The 19,308-nt window shown below is 44.0% G+C and overlaps 1 protein-coding gene across 2 annotated transcripts in view; it reads left to right on the top strand.

Moving 5' to 3' along the window:
* The window catches only part of mindy4b (MINDY family member 4B), a 29,869-nt gene that overhangs the window by 6,347 nt on the left and 4,214 nt on the right, over positions 1-19,308 (top strand). For both annotated transcript variants that reach the window (XM_051679777.1, XM_051679776.1), the window contains 6 exons: positions 125-219; positions 9,514-9,679; positions 9,785-9,850; positions 10,117-10,187; positions 10,494-10,566; positions 10,891-11,067. In XM_051679777.1, the coding sequence (XP_051535737.1) occupies positions 125-219; positions 9,514-9,679; positions 9,785-9,850; positions 10,117-10,187; positions 10,494-10,566; positions 10,891-11,067 (648 nt within the window). The remainder of the gene's footprint in view (positions 1-124; positions 220-9,513; positions 9,680-9,784; positions 9,851-10,116; positions 10,188-10,493; positions 10,567-10,890; positions 11,068-19,308) is intronic.

Consider the following 19,308-nt stretch of genomic DNA (forward strand, 5'->3'; position numbering starts at 1 on the left):
TATCATTAATGTTTTTGAATTTGCTCATTTAGTAGGCTGTAATGTTGATCTTTTTCAACAAAATTGAGAGTACACATAATTTATAAAAGACAAAACAACATTTTCTCTGGCTGTTCTCTTGCAGGGGGGAGCCCGTGCAATTCAGATGGTGGTTCAGGCTCATATTATTAAATACTTGCTCTTCGGCCGACAAATGAACCCAGAGTGCACAATACAGAGGTGAACTTTGTGTTATTCATACTAAACGTCTAACTTGTTTAGAAACACAAGAATAGCAGAATGTCCAAGTTGCTCTTTTAAATAAAACAAAAGTAGTTTGATGCCATAAACGTAGCCCATACAAGGGTTTTTCAAACTCTTTAATGCCAAGGACCCCCAAATATGATGATACCATTTTGAGGGACCCCCTTCCTAAAGGCATCTATAGTTTCATGTTCTGTGGAAAGACTCATTTATACTGTAGTAAGTGTGATGTTATTATAAAGATAAAATAGTCCCTAAATGATTTGCATGCACAGAGTAAGATTTGTGAAAGCTTAAATCAAAATGCAAGTGTAAAAAAATTCCAGAACATTTTGTAAAGGTGTAAATCAAGTTGCTAGTGTACGAAAAAAAAAATGCAACACTTAATGCTTTGCATAAGTGTAATTCATGTGTTGTGAACCTGTAACTTCATATTAACACAAAAACATATTTGATCTGTTTTCTTCTGGCTTCTGAGAAAGAGTGTCATAAACAGCAAAATAGATTGACCACGAAGAATCAGTCTTTATGTGTAAAAAGAAACTATTGAAAAATTGTATGACTTGTGTTTGTGGCAAAAATATTTTTCAGAAATAATCCGATATACTGTACATTGTTCCGTCTTCCCTTTTGTTGCGCTTACACTTTTAGCATGACTTTCTCACTCAAGCGCAAGGGAGAAAACATTCTGTGCGCATGCAATTTATTTTTACACTTTTTGAGTTACGCTTTCACAAATCTTACTCCGTGTATTCAAATCCACACTTGTAAATTAATTTACTCATTTAAAAATCTAACTTTACACATGCAAATCTTTTAGCCACTAATTTACATTCATAGATATTATAAAGACAGCATGTTGTTTCCAAAATTAAATAATTGGTGTTTATATTGTCATTGAACTAAAGCCAAAAGAAGTCATGTCAATTTTATTTGTATAGCACTTTTCACAACACACATCGTTTAAAAGCAGCTTGCAGAAAATAATGCAGTAACAGAAAATTATGCTGTGATGTCTTAAAGACTTCATTGTGCGGTTTAAATTAATAATGTGATTGAAAATCATGTCTTAAAATTATTGTATTTAGACCCCAAGTGTACAACCCAAAGGTGAAAAGAAGTAATTTAAATATTTATTATCTGGAAAACATTTGTTTGTATTAAGTTCATGGGAAATATGTTCTCTGTCCACTATTAGAGTATTGTTAGATATACACTGGCGGCCAAAAGTTTGGAATAATGTACAGATTTTGCTGTTTCAGAAGGAAATTGGTACTTTAATTCGCCAAAGTGGCATTCAGCTGATCACAAAATATAGTCAGGACATTACTGATGTAAAAACAGCACCATCACTATTTGAAAAAAGTAATTTTTTATCAAATCTAGACAGGCCCCATTTCCAGCAGCCATCACTCCAACACCTTATCCTCGAGTAATCATGCCTAATTTGGTACTTGAAAATCACTTGCCATTATATCAAACAAAGTTAAAAGCTATTTGGTTCATTAAATGAAGCTTAACATTGTCTTTGTGTTTGTTTTTGAGTTGCCACAGTATGCAATAGACTGGCATGTCTTAAGGTCAATTTTAGGTCAAAAATGGCAAAAAAGAACGTCATGGTTACTGGTGTAACCTCCGTTCCCTGATGGAGGGAACGAGACGTTGGTGTCGATGTAGTGACACTAGGGGTCACTCTTGGGAGCCCGAGACACCTCTGGTCTTTGATAAAAGGCCAATGAAAATTGGCGAGTGGTATTTGCATGCCACTCCCCCGAACATACGGGTATAAAAGGAGCTGGTATGCAACCACTCATTCAGGTTTTACGCTGAGGAGCCGATATAAGGTCCGGCCATTTCAGCGGGTAGTTCAGCGTTGTGGCAGGAGGGACCAACGTCTCGTTCCCTCCATCAGGGAACGGAGGTTACACCAGTAACCATGACGTTCCCTATCTGTCACTCACTCGACGTTGGTGTCGATGTAGTGACACTAGGGGTCCCTATACAAAACGCCACAAGGCTGAACTGTGTTACGTGAACTGGCGGTGTGTGGTGGGCAGACTTGCTGTGTGCCTCATAGCCGGCGCACCAGGTCGACACATAACCTCCCCCAACACAGTTATGAGTGTCGAACGGCCCTTTTTGGGGACAAGTCGACTACCCAGAGATAGAGACAGGCTTAACGCAGTCGTGGCCTTTTTCCCCTTCTCTTTTTCCACTCCCTAAAAAAGAAGGGGGATTATCTGACTGGGCCGCCAGGTCTAGTCAGGGGGTGTCCCTCCCAAGGGGAGGACACCGCGGAGACCACACCTCGCCCCAAGAGAGGGGGGGATATTTAAGTGGAAGAATACATCACATGGTCTTTCCAACCATGTGGAGAGCCTTCAAGGTAGATCCTGCCCAATGGGGGAGGAGTTACTACAACATGGAGACTGAGGGGCTCTGCCCAAGGAAGACGCAGTTTGCCAGTAGGGAAACGAACTAGCGGAAGATATAGATCGCATGGGGTTAGCCTTACAGGGAACCACCACATGCGGAGCACCTACCCCAGAACCGGGCTCTTAGTTAGTGCGTGTACTGGGCCAGCAGCGAGTCTCTCCGAAAACTCGACTGCCACAGGGCTCGGAGGAAGTCAACCAGGGAACAACTTTTGTGAACACTACTGGGAATTAACAGCGCACGTCTTCAGCTCAAAAGGAGGTGGAAGGCGCTATGTGCAAGCGATTCACCCGGCCGGCTATCCCGGGCTTATCCGCTTGTGTTGCGTGCCACTACCTGGGACGAAACCGGTTCCACCCGGAGGTTGTAGAACCTTGCAAAGGTGTTGGGTGTTGCCCAGCCCGCTGCTCTGCAAATGTCTGTTAGGCCCAAGAAGCCGCTACACCATGGGTAGAATGGGCTCGTAGCCCTACCGGGGGCGGCATGTTTTGGGCGAGACATGCCATAGTTATGGCGTCAATGAGCCAGTGGGCGATCCTCTGCTTGGACACAGCGCTTCCTTTCCGCTGTGCACCAAAGCAGACAAAGAGCTGCTCAGAGATTCTAAAGCTCTGCGTGCGATCCAAATAATAATTAATAATTTTCTATTAATAATTTTCTTTATTTATCACACATTTGCACATATATGGTGAAATTCTTCTTTTTCACATATCCCAGCTAGGCTGGGGTCAGAGTGCAGGGTCAGCTATGATACAGTGCCCCTGGAGCAGATAGGGTCAAGGGCCTTGCTCAAGGGCCCAACAGTGGCATCTTGGCAGTGCTGGGGCTTGAACCCCCGACCTTCTGATCAGTAACCCAGAGCCTTAACCGCTGAGCTACCACTGCCCCTGATGCGTAAAGCGCGCACCGGACACAGCAACGACAGGGCTGGGTCTGCCTCCTCCTGGGGCAGCGCTTGCAGGTTCACCACCTGGTCCCTAAAAGGAGTGGTGGGAACCTTGGGCACATAGCCCGGTCGGGGGTCTCAGGATCACGTGAGAATAGCCCGGACCGAACTCCAGGCACGTTTCGCTGACAGAGAACGCTTGCAGGTCACCTACCCTCTTGATGGAAGTGAGCGCAGTCAGGAGGGCAGTCTTCAAGGAGAGTGCCTTAAGCCCGGCTGACTGCAAAACTCAAAGGGGGCTCTCTGTAGACCCTGAAAAACTACAGAGGTCCGATGAGGGAACAAGGCACGGCCTGGAGGGATTCAGCCTCCTGGCGCCTCTTAGGAACCTGCTGATCAGATCATGCTTCCCTAAGGACTTACCGTCGACTGCGTCATGGTGAGCTGCTATGGCAGCAACGTGCACCTTCAAGGTGGAAGGGGACAGCCTCCCTTCCAACCTCTCTTGCAGGAAGGAAAGCACTGATCTGACTGCGCACCTCTGGGGGTCTTCCTGACGGGAAGAACACCACTTAGCGAACAGACGCCGCTTCAAAGGCATACAGGCACCTCGTAGAGGGAGCCCTAGCCTGAGTGAACGTGTCTACCACCGCAGGTGGGAGACAGCTTAGGTCTTCCACGTCCCGTCCAGGGGCCAGACATGGAGATTCCAGAGGTCTGGGCGCGGGTGCCGGATGGTGCCCCTTCCCTGAGAAAGAAGGTCCTTCCTCAGGGGAATTTGCCCGGGGGGAGCTGTCATGAGGAGCGTGAGGTCCGAGCACCACGTCTGGGCGGGCCAGTAGGGTGCTTACCAGGACGACCTTCTCCTTGTCCTCCCTGACCTTGCACAGGGTCTGTGCGAGCAGGCTCACTGGGGGAAAATGCATATTTGCGAATGCCAGGAGACCAGCTGTGTGCCAGCGCATCTATGCCGAGGAAGGCCTCGTTGAGGGCGTACCAGAGCGGGCAGTGGGAGGATTCTTGGGAGGCGAACAGGTGCACCTGTGCCTGACCGAATCGACTCCAAATCAGCTGGACCACCTGAAGGTGGAGTCTCCACTCTCCCTTGAGGGTAACCTGTTGTTACGGCGCATCTGCCGAAGTATTGAGGTTGCCCGGGATGTGAGTGGCTTGCAGCGACTTGGTGCTGCTAACTCCGTTGGAGGAGACGGCGGGCGAGTTGTGACATACAGCGGGAGCGCAGACCGCCTTGGCGGTTGACATATGCTACCACTGCCATGCTGTCTGTCCGAACTAGCACGTGCTTGCCCTGGATCAACGGCCGGAACCTCCGCAGGGCGAGCAGAATTGCCAGTAACTCGAGGCAGTTGATGTGCCAATGCAGCCGCGGACCCGTCTAGAGGCCGGCGGCTGCGTGCCCATTGCCAACAGCGCCCCAGCCCGTTTTGGAGGCGTCTGTCGTGACCACGACGCGCCTGGAGACCAGTTCTAGGGGAACACCTGCTTGTAGAACCGAGAGGTCGGTCCAAGGGCTGAAAAGACGGTGACAGACCGACGTAATGGCCACGCGGTGTGTCCCGTGGCGCCATGCCCGTCTCGGGATTCGAGTCTGGAGCCAGTGCTGAAGCGGCCTCATATGCATCAACCCGAGCGGGGTGGCCACCGCCGAGGATGCCATATGCCCCAGGAGCCTCTGAAAAAGTTTCAGTGGAACCGCTGTTTTCTGTTTGAACGCCTTCAAACAGGCCAGCACCAACTGGGCGCGCTCGTTCGTAAGGTGCGCCGTCAAGGAGACTGAGTCCAACTCCAAACCGAGAAAAGAGATGCTCTGAACCGGGAGGAGCTTGCTCTTTTCCCAGCTGACCCGAAGCCCTAGTCGGCTGAGGTGTGAGAGCACCAGGTCCCTGTGTGCGCATAACACGTCTCGAGAGTGAGCTAAGATTAGCCAGTCGTCGAGATAGTTGAAAATGCGAATGCCCACCTCCCTTAACGGGGCAAGGTAAACATTTACGATCTTCGTAAAGACGCGAGGAGACAGGGACAGGCCGAAAGGGAGGACTTTGTACCGATACGCCTGACCCTCGAACGCGAACCGCAGAAAGGGTCTGTGTCAAGGAAGGATCGAGACGTGAAAGTACGCATCCTTCGGGTCTACCGCCGCGAACCAATCTTGATGCCGGACGCTCGCTAGAATGCGTCTTTGCGTCAGCATCTTGAACGGGAGTCTGTGTAAGGCCCGGTTCAGTACTCGCAGGTCCAAGATTGGCCGCAACCCACCGCCTCTTTTCGGTACAATGAAGTAGGGGCTGTAAAACCCCTTCTTCATCTCGGCTGGAGGGACAGGTTCTATCGCGTCCTTCCGTAGGAGGGTAGCGATCTCCACGCAAGGTAGCAGCGTTTCTGACTTTCACCAAGGTGAAGTGGACACCGCTGGACCTGGGCGGATGCCCGGCGAAGTGAATCGCGCAGCCGAGTCGGACGGTCCGGACCAGCCCTCGTGACGGACTGGAAAGCGCAAGCCATGCGTCCAAGTTCCGCTCAAGGGGGACCAAAGGGACAACGTCATCGGATGTACCGGCGGGTGGGGCCTCGCAGCGGGGTGGAGCTCGAGGTGCCACACCACATTGTGGCCGTGCTGAGTCCGAGGACATCGAAGCACTTACCTGGCTCCTTGTGACCACCCCCGGAACAGCCTGGGACGGGGGAGGAAGAGGCCTGTCCTCATGACCCGTGGAGACTGTCACATCGGGGGCGGATTTGTGCCACAGCTGGGCGCTCAGGGCGGGAGGCCGCCGCTGGAGCGCCAACCTGCCAAATGGAGTGGTGGACGGTGGTCGTGATGCCAGCCGTACACACCGGATATGTGACCCAGGGAACAAGGAAACCACTCTTGCGGAGCTCTTGAGTACTGCAGCCACTTGGGCATGCAGCGCAATTAAATGCAAAAGGTAACAAAAAGATGAAGATCTGCTTACCAGCTCCAGAGCAGCGGGTTTTGTTGTCCCTGGGTCGCCCGTCTCAGGGGCGCTTCGAAGACCTCCGTGGGTTCTTCGGTGCCGGCTGTGAGACGGGTGGCGTCGGCTTCCTGCGGTGGGCTCCACGCCGGGGCCGGGCCGGAGGGGCGGGCTGCGGCAGAGCCGGTGCAGTCACCGCAGGGGGACGCCCTCGGCGATGAGTAGATGGGGTGCGGGATCTTGAGCCATGCCGGGGCAGGATAAGCCGGCTAGCATCCATCTACTGCTCTACCATCGAGAACTGCTGGGCAAAGTCCTCGACGGTGTCGCCGAATAGGCCCGCCTGGGAAATGGGTGCAGCAAGGAATCGTGTCCTGTCGGCCTCACCCATCTCGACCAGGTTGAGCCAAAGGTGGCGCTCCTGGACCACTAGTGTGGCCATCGTCCACCCGAGAGACTGCGCCGTGACCTCCGTCGCTCGGAGAGCGAGGTCGGTCGCCGAGCGCAGTTCCTGCATCAATCCCGGGGCGGAACTCTCGTGCAGTTCCTTTAGCGCCTTGGCGGACTTGCAGGAGAGCCATGGCGTGCAGGGCGGAGGCGGCTTGTCCAGCAGCGCCGTAGGCTTTGACCGTCAGAGACGACGTAAACCTACAGGCCTTGGACGGGGGCTTTGGGCACCCGCGCCAGGTGGCGGCACTCTGCGGGCATAGGTGCACCGCGAGCGCCTTTATCCACCGGGGGATTGCCGAATAACCCTTGGCCGCCCCACCATCGAGGGTAGTGAGAGCGGGGAAGCTGAAAAGATCGGGACCGGGCAGTAAAAGGTGCCTCCCGCGACCTTGTCAGCTCTTCATGCACTTCTGGGAAGAAAGGAACGGGGCGGGGCGTGGCTTTGAGCGGCGCCGCGAGCCCAGGAACCAATCACAGAGCCGCGAGGATTCAGAGAAGAGCGGTGAAATCCACTCTAACCGACGCTCGCGGCTGTCCGGGAAAGCATGTCGTCATCTCCGCGTCAGCCTGTGACTGGGCGATCGACCCTGAAGGGAGGAGCCCAGCTGAGGCTTCCGACTGGACGAGCCCGCTCTCCGATGCTGCGCTCGAGATCTCATCACTTTCACGGGCTCCGAATAAGAGGTCGAACTCGCCGTGAGACGAGCCGGCGGACTCACCCGGAAGCCCGATCGGGGCAGACGAGCGTGCTGGGGAATGGGAGGTCCGCGGGGGGATACCCGGCGGAGGCGGTCCCATTGGGGTCCCCAAATCGCACCCCAGTGCTAGCCGCGCTGGCCTCAAACCCGTGGGTAAAAGGACCGAGGCGGGAGCCTCTGGGGTGGCTCGCTTTCTTACGAAGGCGAGCCGCGACCTCAACGTTGCCATGGACATATTCTCGCAATGAGAACGTGACCATCCACGAACGCTGTCTCCGTGTGAGCAGTGCCCAGACACGAAAGACAGTGATCGTGACCGTTAGAAGGCGAGAGATAACGAGCACAACCAGGAATAACACACAACCGGAAAAGCATCTTTAAAAAGACGCGTCTTTAAAAAGACGTTCCGTGTGTGCGCTCTTTTAGAGAAATATATACTCTTTTAGAGGGGAAAAATGCTCTTTCAGAAAATATACTCTCTAGTTTTTCTGCCGAAGCGCCCAGGGGCGTTCTCTGCAGTGCACCAGTGCAGAGGAGGGAGAAGCCGCTGAAATGCGCCGTCAGATCCAGCAGGTGAATGAACAGTAGTATTCAGCTCAGTGAGCATGACCGTTCGGCTCCGAAGAGAAAATCTGAATGAGTGGTTGCATACCAGCTCCTTTTATACCCGTATGTTCGGGGGAGTGGCATGCAAATACCACTCACCAATTTTCATTGGCCTTTTATCAAAGACCAGAGGTGTCTCGGGCTCCCAAGAGTGACCCCTAGTGTCACTACATCGACACCAACGTCGAGTGAGTGACAGATAGGGAAACAGCTTTCTCTAGAAACTCATCAGTCAATCATTGTTCTAAGGAATGGACAACTGGCTCTAACAAGGACAGAAAGAGATGTGGAAGGCCAGATGTACAACTAAACGAGGATAAGTACATCAGAGACTCTAGTTTGAGAAATAGATGCCTCATATGTCCTCAGCTGACAGCTTCATTGAATTCTACCTGCTCAACACCAGCTTCATGTACAACAGTAAAGAGAAGACTCAGGGGTGCAGGCCTTATGGGACGAATTGCAAAGAAAAAGCCACTTTTGAAACAGAAAATCAAAAAGAAAAGGTTAGAGTGGGCAAAGAAACACAAACGTTGGACAACAGATAACTGGAAAAGAGTGTTGTGGATCTTAATCCCATTGAGCTTTTGTGGGATCAGCTAGACTGTAAGGTATGTGAGAAGTGCCTGACAAGCCAGCCACATCTATGGCAAGTGCTACAGGAAGTGTGGGTCATCTGGACAAACTGACAGCTAGAATGCCAAGGATCTGCAAAGCTGTCATTGCTGCACGTGGAGGATTTTTTGATGAGAACTCTTTGGAGTAGTTCTGAATTTTTTTTCTTCAAATTGTAATAGTAATTTTTCACATTATTAATGTCCTGGCTATACATTGTGATCAGTTGAATGCCACTTTGATGAATAAAAGTACCAATTTCTTTCCATAAGAGCAAAATCTGTACATTATTCCAAACCTTTGGCCGCCAGTGTATAAACTTAAATAGAAACATTTAAATTCAGTTTAGCCCTATAAAGGGCAAACATTTTTCACAGACCACCTAGCACCTACTTACAGCCACCTGGGGGTCTCCGGACCCCACTTTGAAAAGCCCTGGTTCCAAGCATTAAAAATTCATACAGCATCTTTTTGCATGGAATAGAAAGAAATTTAAATTCATATTTATTGCCTTCCACATACTTTAGAAAACGCAAAGCTCAAAAGTTATGGCCAACTTTTATTATGCTTTTTTTTTTTTTTTTTTTTTTTTTGTCCTGTCTGGAGTTCTTTCTTTCTTTCTTAGTTTGGTGGATGTAGGGGAGAAGGAGCAGAGGAAGGCACTGGCAGATGCACTAACTGACATCTTGTGGACAGCTGGTGAGGAGCAGACAGCTACTGTCTCCTTGGTTACGTCAGAGCGCTGTTTCACCCCCCAGCTGGACTACAAAATGGACAGCTTCACAGAGAGGGTGCATTCAGTGTTTATGAGAACACGCATACATTATTATCAAAATATGGCCTCTGGGCCTAGTAAATATGTTGTTATTGATTTCTATGTTTTTTTAATTACACAGTTGCAACTTTTCACCTTTAAAAAGAAAAAAGATGTTACAGCATTTATATACGAGCACATCCAGTGTGTGAGTATATTTTAAATCATAAAAAGACACCAACAAATTGTCACCTTGGCTTGTTTTAGCAAATGCATTTTAATCAATATTTAATTCTTTAATCTATCCCTTTAATTTAAATTTGTTTAATCCATGCCTTGAGTTTTGAAGACCATCATAATTCCATTTTAAATATGTTTCTCTTTTATTGATAGGATTTTGGTGTGATTGAAAAACTGACTGCATTAAACTTGCATTTATTACCTAAATGTACAATTTCCCTTAAACGTCTATAGTTTAAGGAGGAGGGAAGCCATGGAATCATACTTTTTCTGTATAGCCTTATCTTCTCCAGGTCCATTGACAGGTAAGTCCATAAAACATTTCTTACTTTTTCTGAAGGGTATAATCTAAAATACTTTTATGAATTATTTGCACTACATTGTACTTCCATTTTAGTTTAGCATTTTAACATACAACTCCAATGTGAGAAAAATACCTCAGTCTTTCGGTCAGCTGTATTTTTATAGTACAAAGAGTATATGGATCTTTAACATGAGAATAGAGAAAATTCACAGTGCAAATTTACAGTATTTTAAATGAGTGAAATCAAAAAGATGGGTGTAAAGGAAATGAACAAGGAGATTATTAAGCATAGTTTTTGAATTTTCAGGATACGAGCAGACTTCGATTTCTCTACTACTTATCTTCTGAATTTGACATTAGGGAACTTTGTGTGTCGACAGGTAAGAGATTTCTTGAGGGTGAGTTTTTGTACATGTATGTAGCTTGTGGCATGTATTATTTATATCATATAATATTGTATTAATCACAGTATATAATAAGGGTGGTCTATTATTCATCTACTACTGCTTTATTAATTATTATATATTATCATGAATTGTATTAACACACTTGTAGCTTTGGCCATGGCTAATGGGGTCATTATAGTAAACTCTGTGTCATCTTCCTTTTGAGTAACTAGTCACTTTTGATATTTGCCTTATTAGACACTATGTCATCATAATTTCCATTAATGTCTCTCCCTTATCTATCTGTGTGTCCTTTAGGCTCTATTAAACCTGTTGCTGACTGGCCGTGCCAGCCCTAATATCTTCAATGGTACATTACTTAACGACGAGCACAGCAAACCTCTTGCCCATCCTCTCCATGGGGTTCTGACCCGCAGTGATGTTGGATATCTACTTTGGAACAGAGAACAATTTGACCATGCCAACCTTCCCCAGGTAAAGTACTCACCTAACAAGTTCTCTGGGAAATGAGTAGTGATCTTGATGTCTTGGTTTTCAAGAACTCTCGAGATCATATACTGTAAATGAAACCACGGTCTCATTACTCAATGTCTTGGTCTGGGTCTTGGTCTCAGCTTATGGTCTCTGAGAAGACTATTTGAAGACTGTTGTCTATTTACTGCGTACTACCTCGAAGACTAGTTGTTGCGGTATCTTCACCATTACAGGGAATTTGCCAGAATTGAACAATTTAAAATTAACGCTTTAATAAATTCTGCATTTTCTCTATTTCATTTAATTAGAATGGCCAGTCTTGTTCTTGGACTGATAGGTCAAGGTCTGGATCTAGACTTTTGTGTCTAAGATCTTGTGCTACCTGCTAATAACTTATATTGTGATTATCAAATAAACTGTTGATTATTTCTTCAATTAAACAGATAAAAAGCCACATTTGATATTCTTGCACAATGCTTTTCTCCAATCAATGTGCAAATGCAAAGCTACATAAGGCATCATATTAGACATTTTAATGGTGCTTTTTATGGCAATATAAAATAATAATAGCAACTTAAATTTAATTAATTTAATTTTGTAAACAACATGTTGTGTTTATAATATCACACTTGCTATTCTTCCCAGACTGGAAATATGGGTCTTTTAGGGCTGCAACTAACGATTATTTTCATAGTTGTCTAATCTAACAATTATTAGAACGATTATTCGACTATTCGGGTGATCATTGCAACGATTAATCATTAGCTGTTAACCGACTATTCAGCTTGTGCCCCGAGTTAAAAGGTTGTTGCCCAAACCAGCAGGTACATCACTCGATATAAAGTTGAACTTAAGTCCTTCGTTACAGGAGCAGTCCAGTCCAAAGGTGCTGATCACTTTGGCCAGTATGTCCAGGTGTTTGTCTTCTCAAAATAAAAATAAGGAGGAAATACTAACAAACATGGACGTTGTTTGTAACCTTGTCGAGGTGCCGAAATTTATTAACTAACTATTACAGTATTTAATTAAAGAAATAATGATTTTTATTTTTTATTGGCTTTAGTAAGACGGAGTTTCAGATATATTGATGCTCAATCATAGAGATTAATGAAAGTGACGCAATAAATGCAAGTAACATGAATGTACGCAATGTGAATCATAAGGGGCTCTCACATAGCCTAAAGTTTTTTGGCTGGAAACTGAACAAATGAACACAGAACAGGATTAAAATGATGGGCATCAGTATTAAACTTCTTATAGACCTGTCTAAATATTAATAGATCATCTGGTTAGAGTTCAAGGTACTGTGTACTTATAGCCTTACTGCCATTATCCATCATGCAATTTGTTACTGCCTCATAAAAAGACTATAGGCGAGCCAATTTAAACCAGCCATTGGAGGAAGAAAGGAGGAAGATGAAGAGAGAAAGAGAGAGAGAGGGAATCTCTCATTGCACACTCTCGCTCTAATCTCCTTTGTTAACCATATTTTAATTATTTATTAAGGCATATTTATTTAAGATTTAAACTGCGTGGTCACATTACTCACAAATCTTCTGTTTAATAAGAACATGTCGTCTTTCTTTTGCCATTACAATTATGCTTATCAATGAAGGATAATATAACGTTATACTGTATTACATGTCTTGTAAATTTAGACCTATCACGTCGCATGTGCCGACTGCGGAGACTGCCTATTGATTTCAATGCAATTTTTTAAACACTTTTTTATCCTCTTAAATAGTTTACAGTGGCTTTCCAATGATCAAAATATATTAATACAATTTATTAAATGTCCCATTGTCTTTGATTATCTGTGAAAGATGCCAGAAAGATGTTTAAGTTGCACTTAATGGACTTAAGAGCCTTTCAAAGCTCTCATTAATATACGAATGTTTTTACCAACTACTTAGATAACAATGCTTTTAGGAAACGTGCCTTAGCGATTAAGTACCACTTAAGTGCAGCTAATGTTCTACTTAGTGCTTCGGGAAACCCAGCCTATGAGTGTATTTTGTACATAAGTGTATTTTCACTTGTTTATACATCTGCCAGTGCAGTAAAGACAAAATATCATAATATTCAAGATATGTTCTCTGAAAGCAATCTAAATATCTTGCTGTTTCTCAGGTGAATGTACCTTGTTCTAAGGATTTTTAGACATTTTTAAATATTTGAATTTGAAATATTATATCCAACATTCTCAGATAATACATTTTTATCTGCAGTATAGCTCCAAAAGTAAATGTACGTTGTTTTAAAAGGGTTTTAGATATTTATATTGGAAAACAAGCCAAAACAAAAACAAATCAAAAGCATATTTAGTTTCAGTGTAAAGTGAGCGAAGACTACTCTGTCTCACCTTTTTGTTCACTTTGATCCATTTTCGACTCACAAAAACAAACTCTCTCTTCTTAATAAAGCTACGTATTGCCGATTTTCTTTACATTAAGAAACACACACACACACACACACACACACACATACATACATACATGCATACATACATACATACATACATATATATATATATATATATATATATATATATATATATATATATATATATATATATATATATATATACAGTATATATTTTTTATTCAATATGTTGTGAGCCATCACATTATAATCTAGCTGCAGCAAGCGTGGGCACGAGGGATGAGCGTCTCTGTGAGAGAGTGTGCATCAGCCGGGATGCAGTTTCAATCTCTTCCCCTTAGATTGGGTCGATTCACGCGACTCATAGAAGCAGCGCTGACCACACCGAGAAATGCCAGTTTCGGAGTTTGTACTTATTTACATGATCAACTTCCTTATTATTTGAACTATAATTAAGAATACATTAAAGATATAATGCAGAGGTGTTTCTTTTAAAGATGCTTAACATGTAAGTTTTGCTTAAGTGGGGCAGCTCCAGCTCCACTTTATTTCACAACGAGAGTGCTTCTGTATTTACTTAGTTTGTATTTTTGTATAATTCCCCCATACTTTGCGAGCTACATCACCTGAAGCTGTTTGGAAAGTTTGAAGTGTATCTTGACTGTTTTCTTCCTCTTCTCAATCAGGTGTGAGCTGCAGTGCTCCTCATGCGCCATCATTAGTTTCATATGATCTCATGTTACGGTAAATGATATCAAACGACTATTCGACAACAAAAATTTGGTTGACAATTTTTTATTGTCGACGTTGTCGATAACAACTAATCGTTTCAGCCCTAATTATTCATATTAATTGTTTTATGTTAAATCAAGAACTAATGTGAACTTTTGGCCTTGTTCCTCATATAATACTACAGCATCTTATGAAAAGGGTTCCATTTCACAAGCACCCAAACGAGCTGTTCTTATTGCCTATAATTTTACACGCAAACCAAGAGGTATCAGGGGGGTGTCATAACTTCCCTAAAACAATAAAACACCAGCTTCTTCTCTGTTAACAGCTGAAATCTTGGCATGGACTGGTAACCCAACCCAACTGAAACTCTTCTGCCCAACACACACTCTACTCTGCCTAACTAAACTGTACAACAACTAAACATCCCCAAAAAGTCCACCCCATTAATGCTGTCCTATTTAGTTCCCTAATTATTCCCGCCCTGACACCTCCCAAGTCAACAGGTTGTAAAATTAATTTGACAAATTATAAACACCAATAAGAGACAGGGAGAGGGGGGACCACACACACACAGCAATAGGCCTTGCACAGTGGTGGTCATATGCCCATTTCTGGTGGATGCCAGCTTGCATGGCTTGGTGGTGGGCAATATCATGGGCTGCCTGCCTTGGAGCTGATAAGCATACTCTAGCCTTGGAGGTGCTTTTGGCATGTCTGGTGGTTGGCCCATGAGTAAGGCAGATGGAGTATGCAACTCCCTGCTCAGCATGAGGAGCACTGTTGTCCTGTACTGCACTCCGACTGATGAGGAGAACTAGCAGCAACTGACAATCCCTGTTCTTCTGGTCCTGTCCACACAGAGGGCCAGTTGGGTGGTAAGTGTCTGGCTGTATCATTTGACTAACCCATCACTCTGTGGGTGCAGTGGAGTTGTCCTTGTATTATGGACGCCCAACTGCCTGCAGAAATCGCTGAACAGGTGCGACTCAAAAACCTGTGTGGACTTCTGCAGGGACCCCAAAGCTAGCAAACATGCACTCCAACAAAACATCTGGGCCAGCATCATATATCCGACAATAGGACTGATGGAGAGGGGCAGCAATTGTGATACAATGCGATTGTTGCCCCGGTAAGATTGAATAGAAATAATATGGTGCCACACACTTCCCTGAGATCGACATTGTTGCAGCCCCCAAGTCTAAGACAGCAGCTGCATTGTGCAGAAAATCTATCCCCAAAAGGCAGCACTACTGAATATCTGCAATCCATGCCAACATAATTATGTTGTACCCAGCCACCTCGATCTCCAACTCACAGTGGCACTTCATAGATGCTTGCTCGTCAGTGACTGTCACTAGAGTTACATGGGCAGTTTGAATAATCTTATTCATCAAAAGTTTAGGATGAATAATAGATGTTTTAGGGTACTGCTTTTCATTACAACAATGCTTAAGTTTGTTTAATAGAAATCATTTGCCGAGGTTACCATGGTCTTGTTACAATTACCACTGTTTAAAAACTAAGGTACATTTTCATAAGGGCAAATGCAAAATAGAATAAATGGCTTTAAAGACCTAAAGAATTATGGACAATGCTAGTTTTACTTCTGTGTAAAATCTGTTCTATTTAACTGTAGGGAAATATAACTGGTTTTGTTTGCCTTCAAATTTCCAAGAGATGACTGAACTTCAATCAATAAGTGCCAATGGAAGTCGTACTCAGTCATTCTGTCAGAATAATTTACCCCTATATAAATTAGATGTTAACTTTTTACTCTTTATAGATGTTATAAATAACCTTTGTGTTGTTGATGCCAGTAATTTAATCTGCATACTAACTCAAAATCAAAGCCTTACTGTCGAATGAGCATTTCAGTGGGGCAAAATATGCAATATTATGGGTAATTGCCCTTATTTCTGTAATATAATAATACAGTATCTTTTATTATTAGTTTCTGTCTTTAAATTTGTCATTTTATAGGCTCTAGACCCTCACAGGTGCTACCAAATAAGGTGCTGGTGTCACCAACTGTAGAACTTGGCACCGGTGCCACCGCCCAAATTTTAGTCTGGAGCCCTGGACCAGGAAAGAGTGAAGAGGCACCGCTCACTCTCCCTGTGAGAGCTGGTCTGATTCATTCTTGCAGATCGGTTCTTTCTTGCAGTATCCGTGTATCGTAGTAGGTTCGACTGATTCAAAAGAACCAACACAATAGAATGATTTGACTCTGCATTTAAATATCAAAATACATTTGCTTGTTTTAAAAGAAAATTGTACTCTGTATTTTAGTTTAAAGTTATTAAGTTAGTACTTAGTACTATGCACTGACAACTGCATTTTGCATTGAATGACAAAACTATATTTATCTTTCCTGAACTGTCTATGAATTTTCTGCTTCCTTGTTATTTTAGGGAGAACTTTTGGATCAAAATACTTTGCAAATGTGAAATTAATAGCTTATTGATTGTTTACTATATCAAAATAAAATCCATGATTAAAGTAAAACATTATGTACTTTATTAGACAAGTTCAAATAAATGAGCAAGGCGATCCCTAGAATTAATCAGTTTTTTTTCTATTAATATTTTTTATTGATTCCTATATTAACACATACAAGCAAGAACATATACAAACAGAATCAATACTTAACCCCCTCTACAGTAATACACTGATGCCTCATGACCTTTTCCAAAAGCAGTAATCACCTCTGCCAAAGCATCTGCCGCTTAAGGGGGGTGTGTGCTACTCCCAAAAATAGTACAGAGCATGTGGCGCAGCTGTAAATACCTATAAAACTGAGATCTGGGAATCCCAAAATGATGACCCAGATTCTCAAAAGATCTCAACACTCCACTCTCATACAGGTCGCCGAGTGTAACAACCCCTCTCACAATCCACTCTGACCAACAGAAAGGGAACTTATTGATACATAATTTTGGGTTCAGCCATATGCTTGAGGCAACATTTAAATAAACGTCCAAATTAAATACTCTGGCCACTCTTGTCCAAATCATGTGCTAATGTGAAATAACGGGGTGTGACTTAACTTCTCCGGTTAGTTTAATAGAAAGACTTTGCAATGGTGAAATAGGGGCAAGGACTTCCTGTTCAGTAGAAAACCAGGGAGGGGCTCTTTCAGGTGGAAGAGACCAATGAGCCAAATGCCTGAGACCAAACGCGTAATAATAAAACAAAATCTTGGGTAAGCCTAACCCACCTTTGTCAATCGGCCTATGTAATTTGTTGGAATGTAGTCCGGGACGTTTACCATTCCAAATGAAGGACTTCGCTATGCTATCAAATTGCTTAAAATAAGAGAGGGGGACATCTACAGGGAGAGACTGTAGCAATTAGTTGAATTGTGGAATACAATTCATTTTAATAACATAAATCTAATCATCGATAAATGTAATGAAGCCCATCTGTCCACATCGCTCGAAAACCTTTCTATTAAAGGGTCAAAATTAACTCTAACTAAATCAGACAAATTTGCTGGGAATAAAATACCCAAATACTTAATGCCCTGTTTGGGCCACTGAAAGGCGGTCGGCTGGAAAGCCGTTACTGGGCAGTATGCTGTCAGAGCCAAAGCTTCGGATTTAGACCAATTGACTTTGTATCCTAAGAACATGGAAAAGGAATTAATAATTCTGTGGAGGGCAGGCATAGATCTAGTGGGGTCGGAGACGAATAATAAAATATCATCTGCGTAAAGCAGAAGCTTACGCGCCATACCTCCCGCCTCCACCCCTGGAAAATCATCCTCCTTTCTTATTGCAGCTGCTAATGGTTCCAGGGCAAGACAGTACAATAATGGGGAAAGAGGGCAACCCTGCCGAGTGCCCCTATCCAGAGTAAAATAATCTGAAATTAGTCCATTTGTTTGTACCGCTGCAACAGGGTGTCTATAAAGTAACTTAATCCAACCAATGAATGTACTCACGAACCCATACATTTCTAAAATCTTAAAAATGTAATCCCATTCTACCATATCAAACGCCTTTTCGGCGTCAAGTGAAATGGCAGCGACCGGATACTGATCATTCGCCAATGACCACAGGATATTAATGAAACGCCTGATGTTATCAGAAGAGCTGCGGCCCCGAATAAACCCCACCTGATCTATATGTATAAGAGATGTCATAACCTTACTTAAACGATTAGCCAAAATTTTGGAATTTTTTTTTACATCTAGCTGGATCAGAGAAATTGGTTGGTAACTTTTACACACACACGGATCTTTGTCCTTTTTAAGAATCAGACTGATCCGGGCTTGTGTCATGGTTGGAGGAAGCTTTCCGTTCTTTAATGATTCTGTATAAACTTCTAACAAAAGTGGAGCCAGTTCTGTAGCATAAGATCTAAAAAATTCAGCAGCAAAACCATCTGGCCCCGGAGCTTTGCCTGTAGGTAAGGCCTTAATTACCTCGTCAAGTTCCTCCAAGGTTATCTCAGAATCAAGACAGTTTCTTTGCTCAGTCGTCAGTTTAGGAAATTTTAATGGTTCCACAAAGTTTCTAATATCTTCATCAGTAGACAAAGACGTAGAACTTTTTTAGTGAATGAGGCATACTGTATGATCCGACCCCTAAGAACTGCCTTAAGTGCCTCCCAAGCCACGCCCACAGAGGATACTGAGGACCAGTTGGTCTCCATATAAACATTGATTTCGGTCTTTAACATTTGTTGGAAATCAGGATTTTGCAAAAGGGATACATTAAAGCGCCAACTATATGATTTCTTTTTCTCCGTATGTGGCAACATCTCCAAACTCACCAGGGTGTGATCCGAGACTAAAATGTTTCCAATTGAGCAATCCGCAACAGATGAAATGAGGGACTTAGATATCAAAAATAAATCTATTCTAGAATAAATCTTATGGACTGATGAAAAAACTGTATAGTCCCTACCAGATGGGTTCAAAAGTCGCCAAATATCTGCAAGACCAAGATTTTTACTGTGAAGCGTCAGTGTTGCTCTAGGGGGCTTACACACTTTTGCTTCACTGTGATCAAGGACTGAATCCATCAAAAGATTAAAGTCTCCTCCCAATATTATATCATGAGGGGTGCCAGCAGCTTGCAACATCCCTTCAAGATCTATAAAAAAGCCCTGATCATCAGC

This window comes from Myxocyprinus asiaticus, chromosome 39, assembly GCF_019703515.2.
Source record: "Myxocyprinus asiaticus isolate MX2 ecotype Aquarium Trade chromosome 39, UBuf_Myxa_2, whole genome shotgun sequence".
NCBI classification, from domain to species: domain Eukaryota; kingdom Metazoa; phylum Chordata; class Actinopteri; order Cypriniformes; family Catostomidae; genus Myxocyprinus; species Myxocyprinus asiaticus.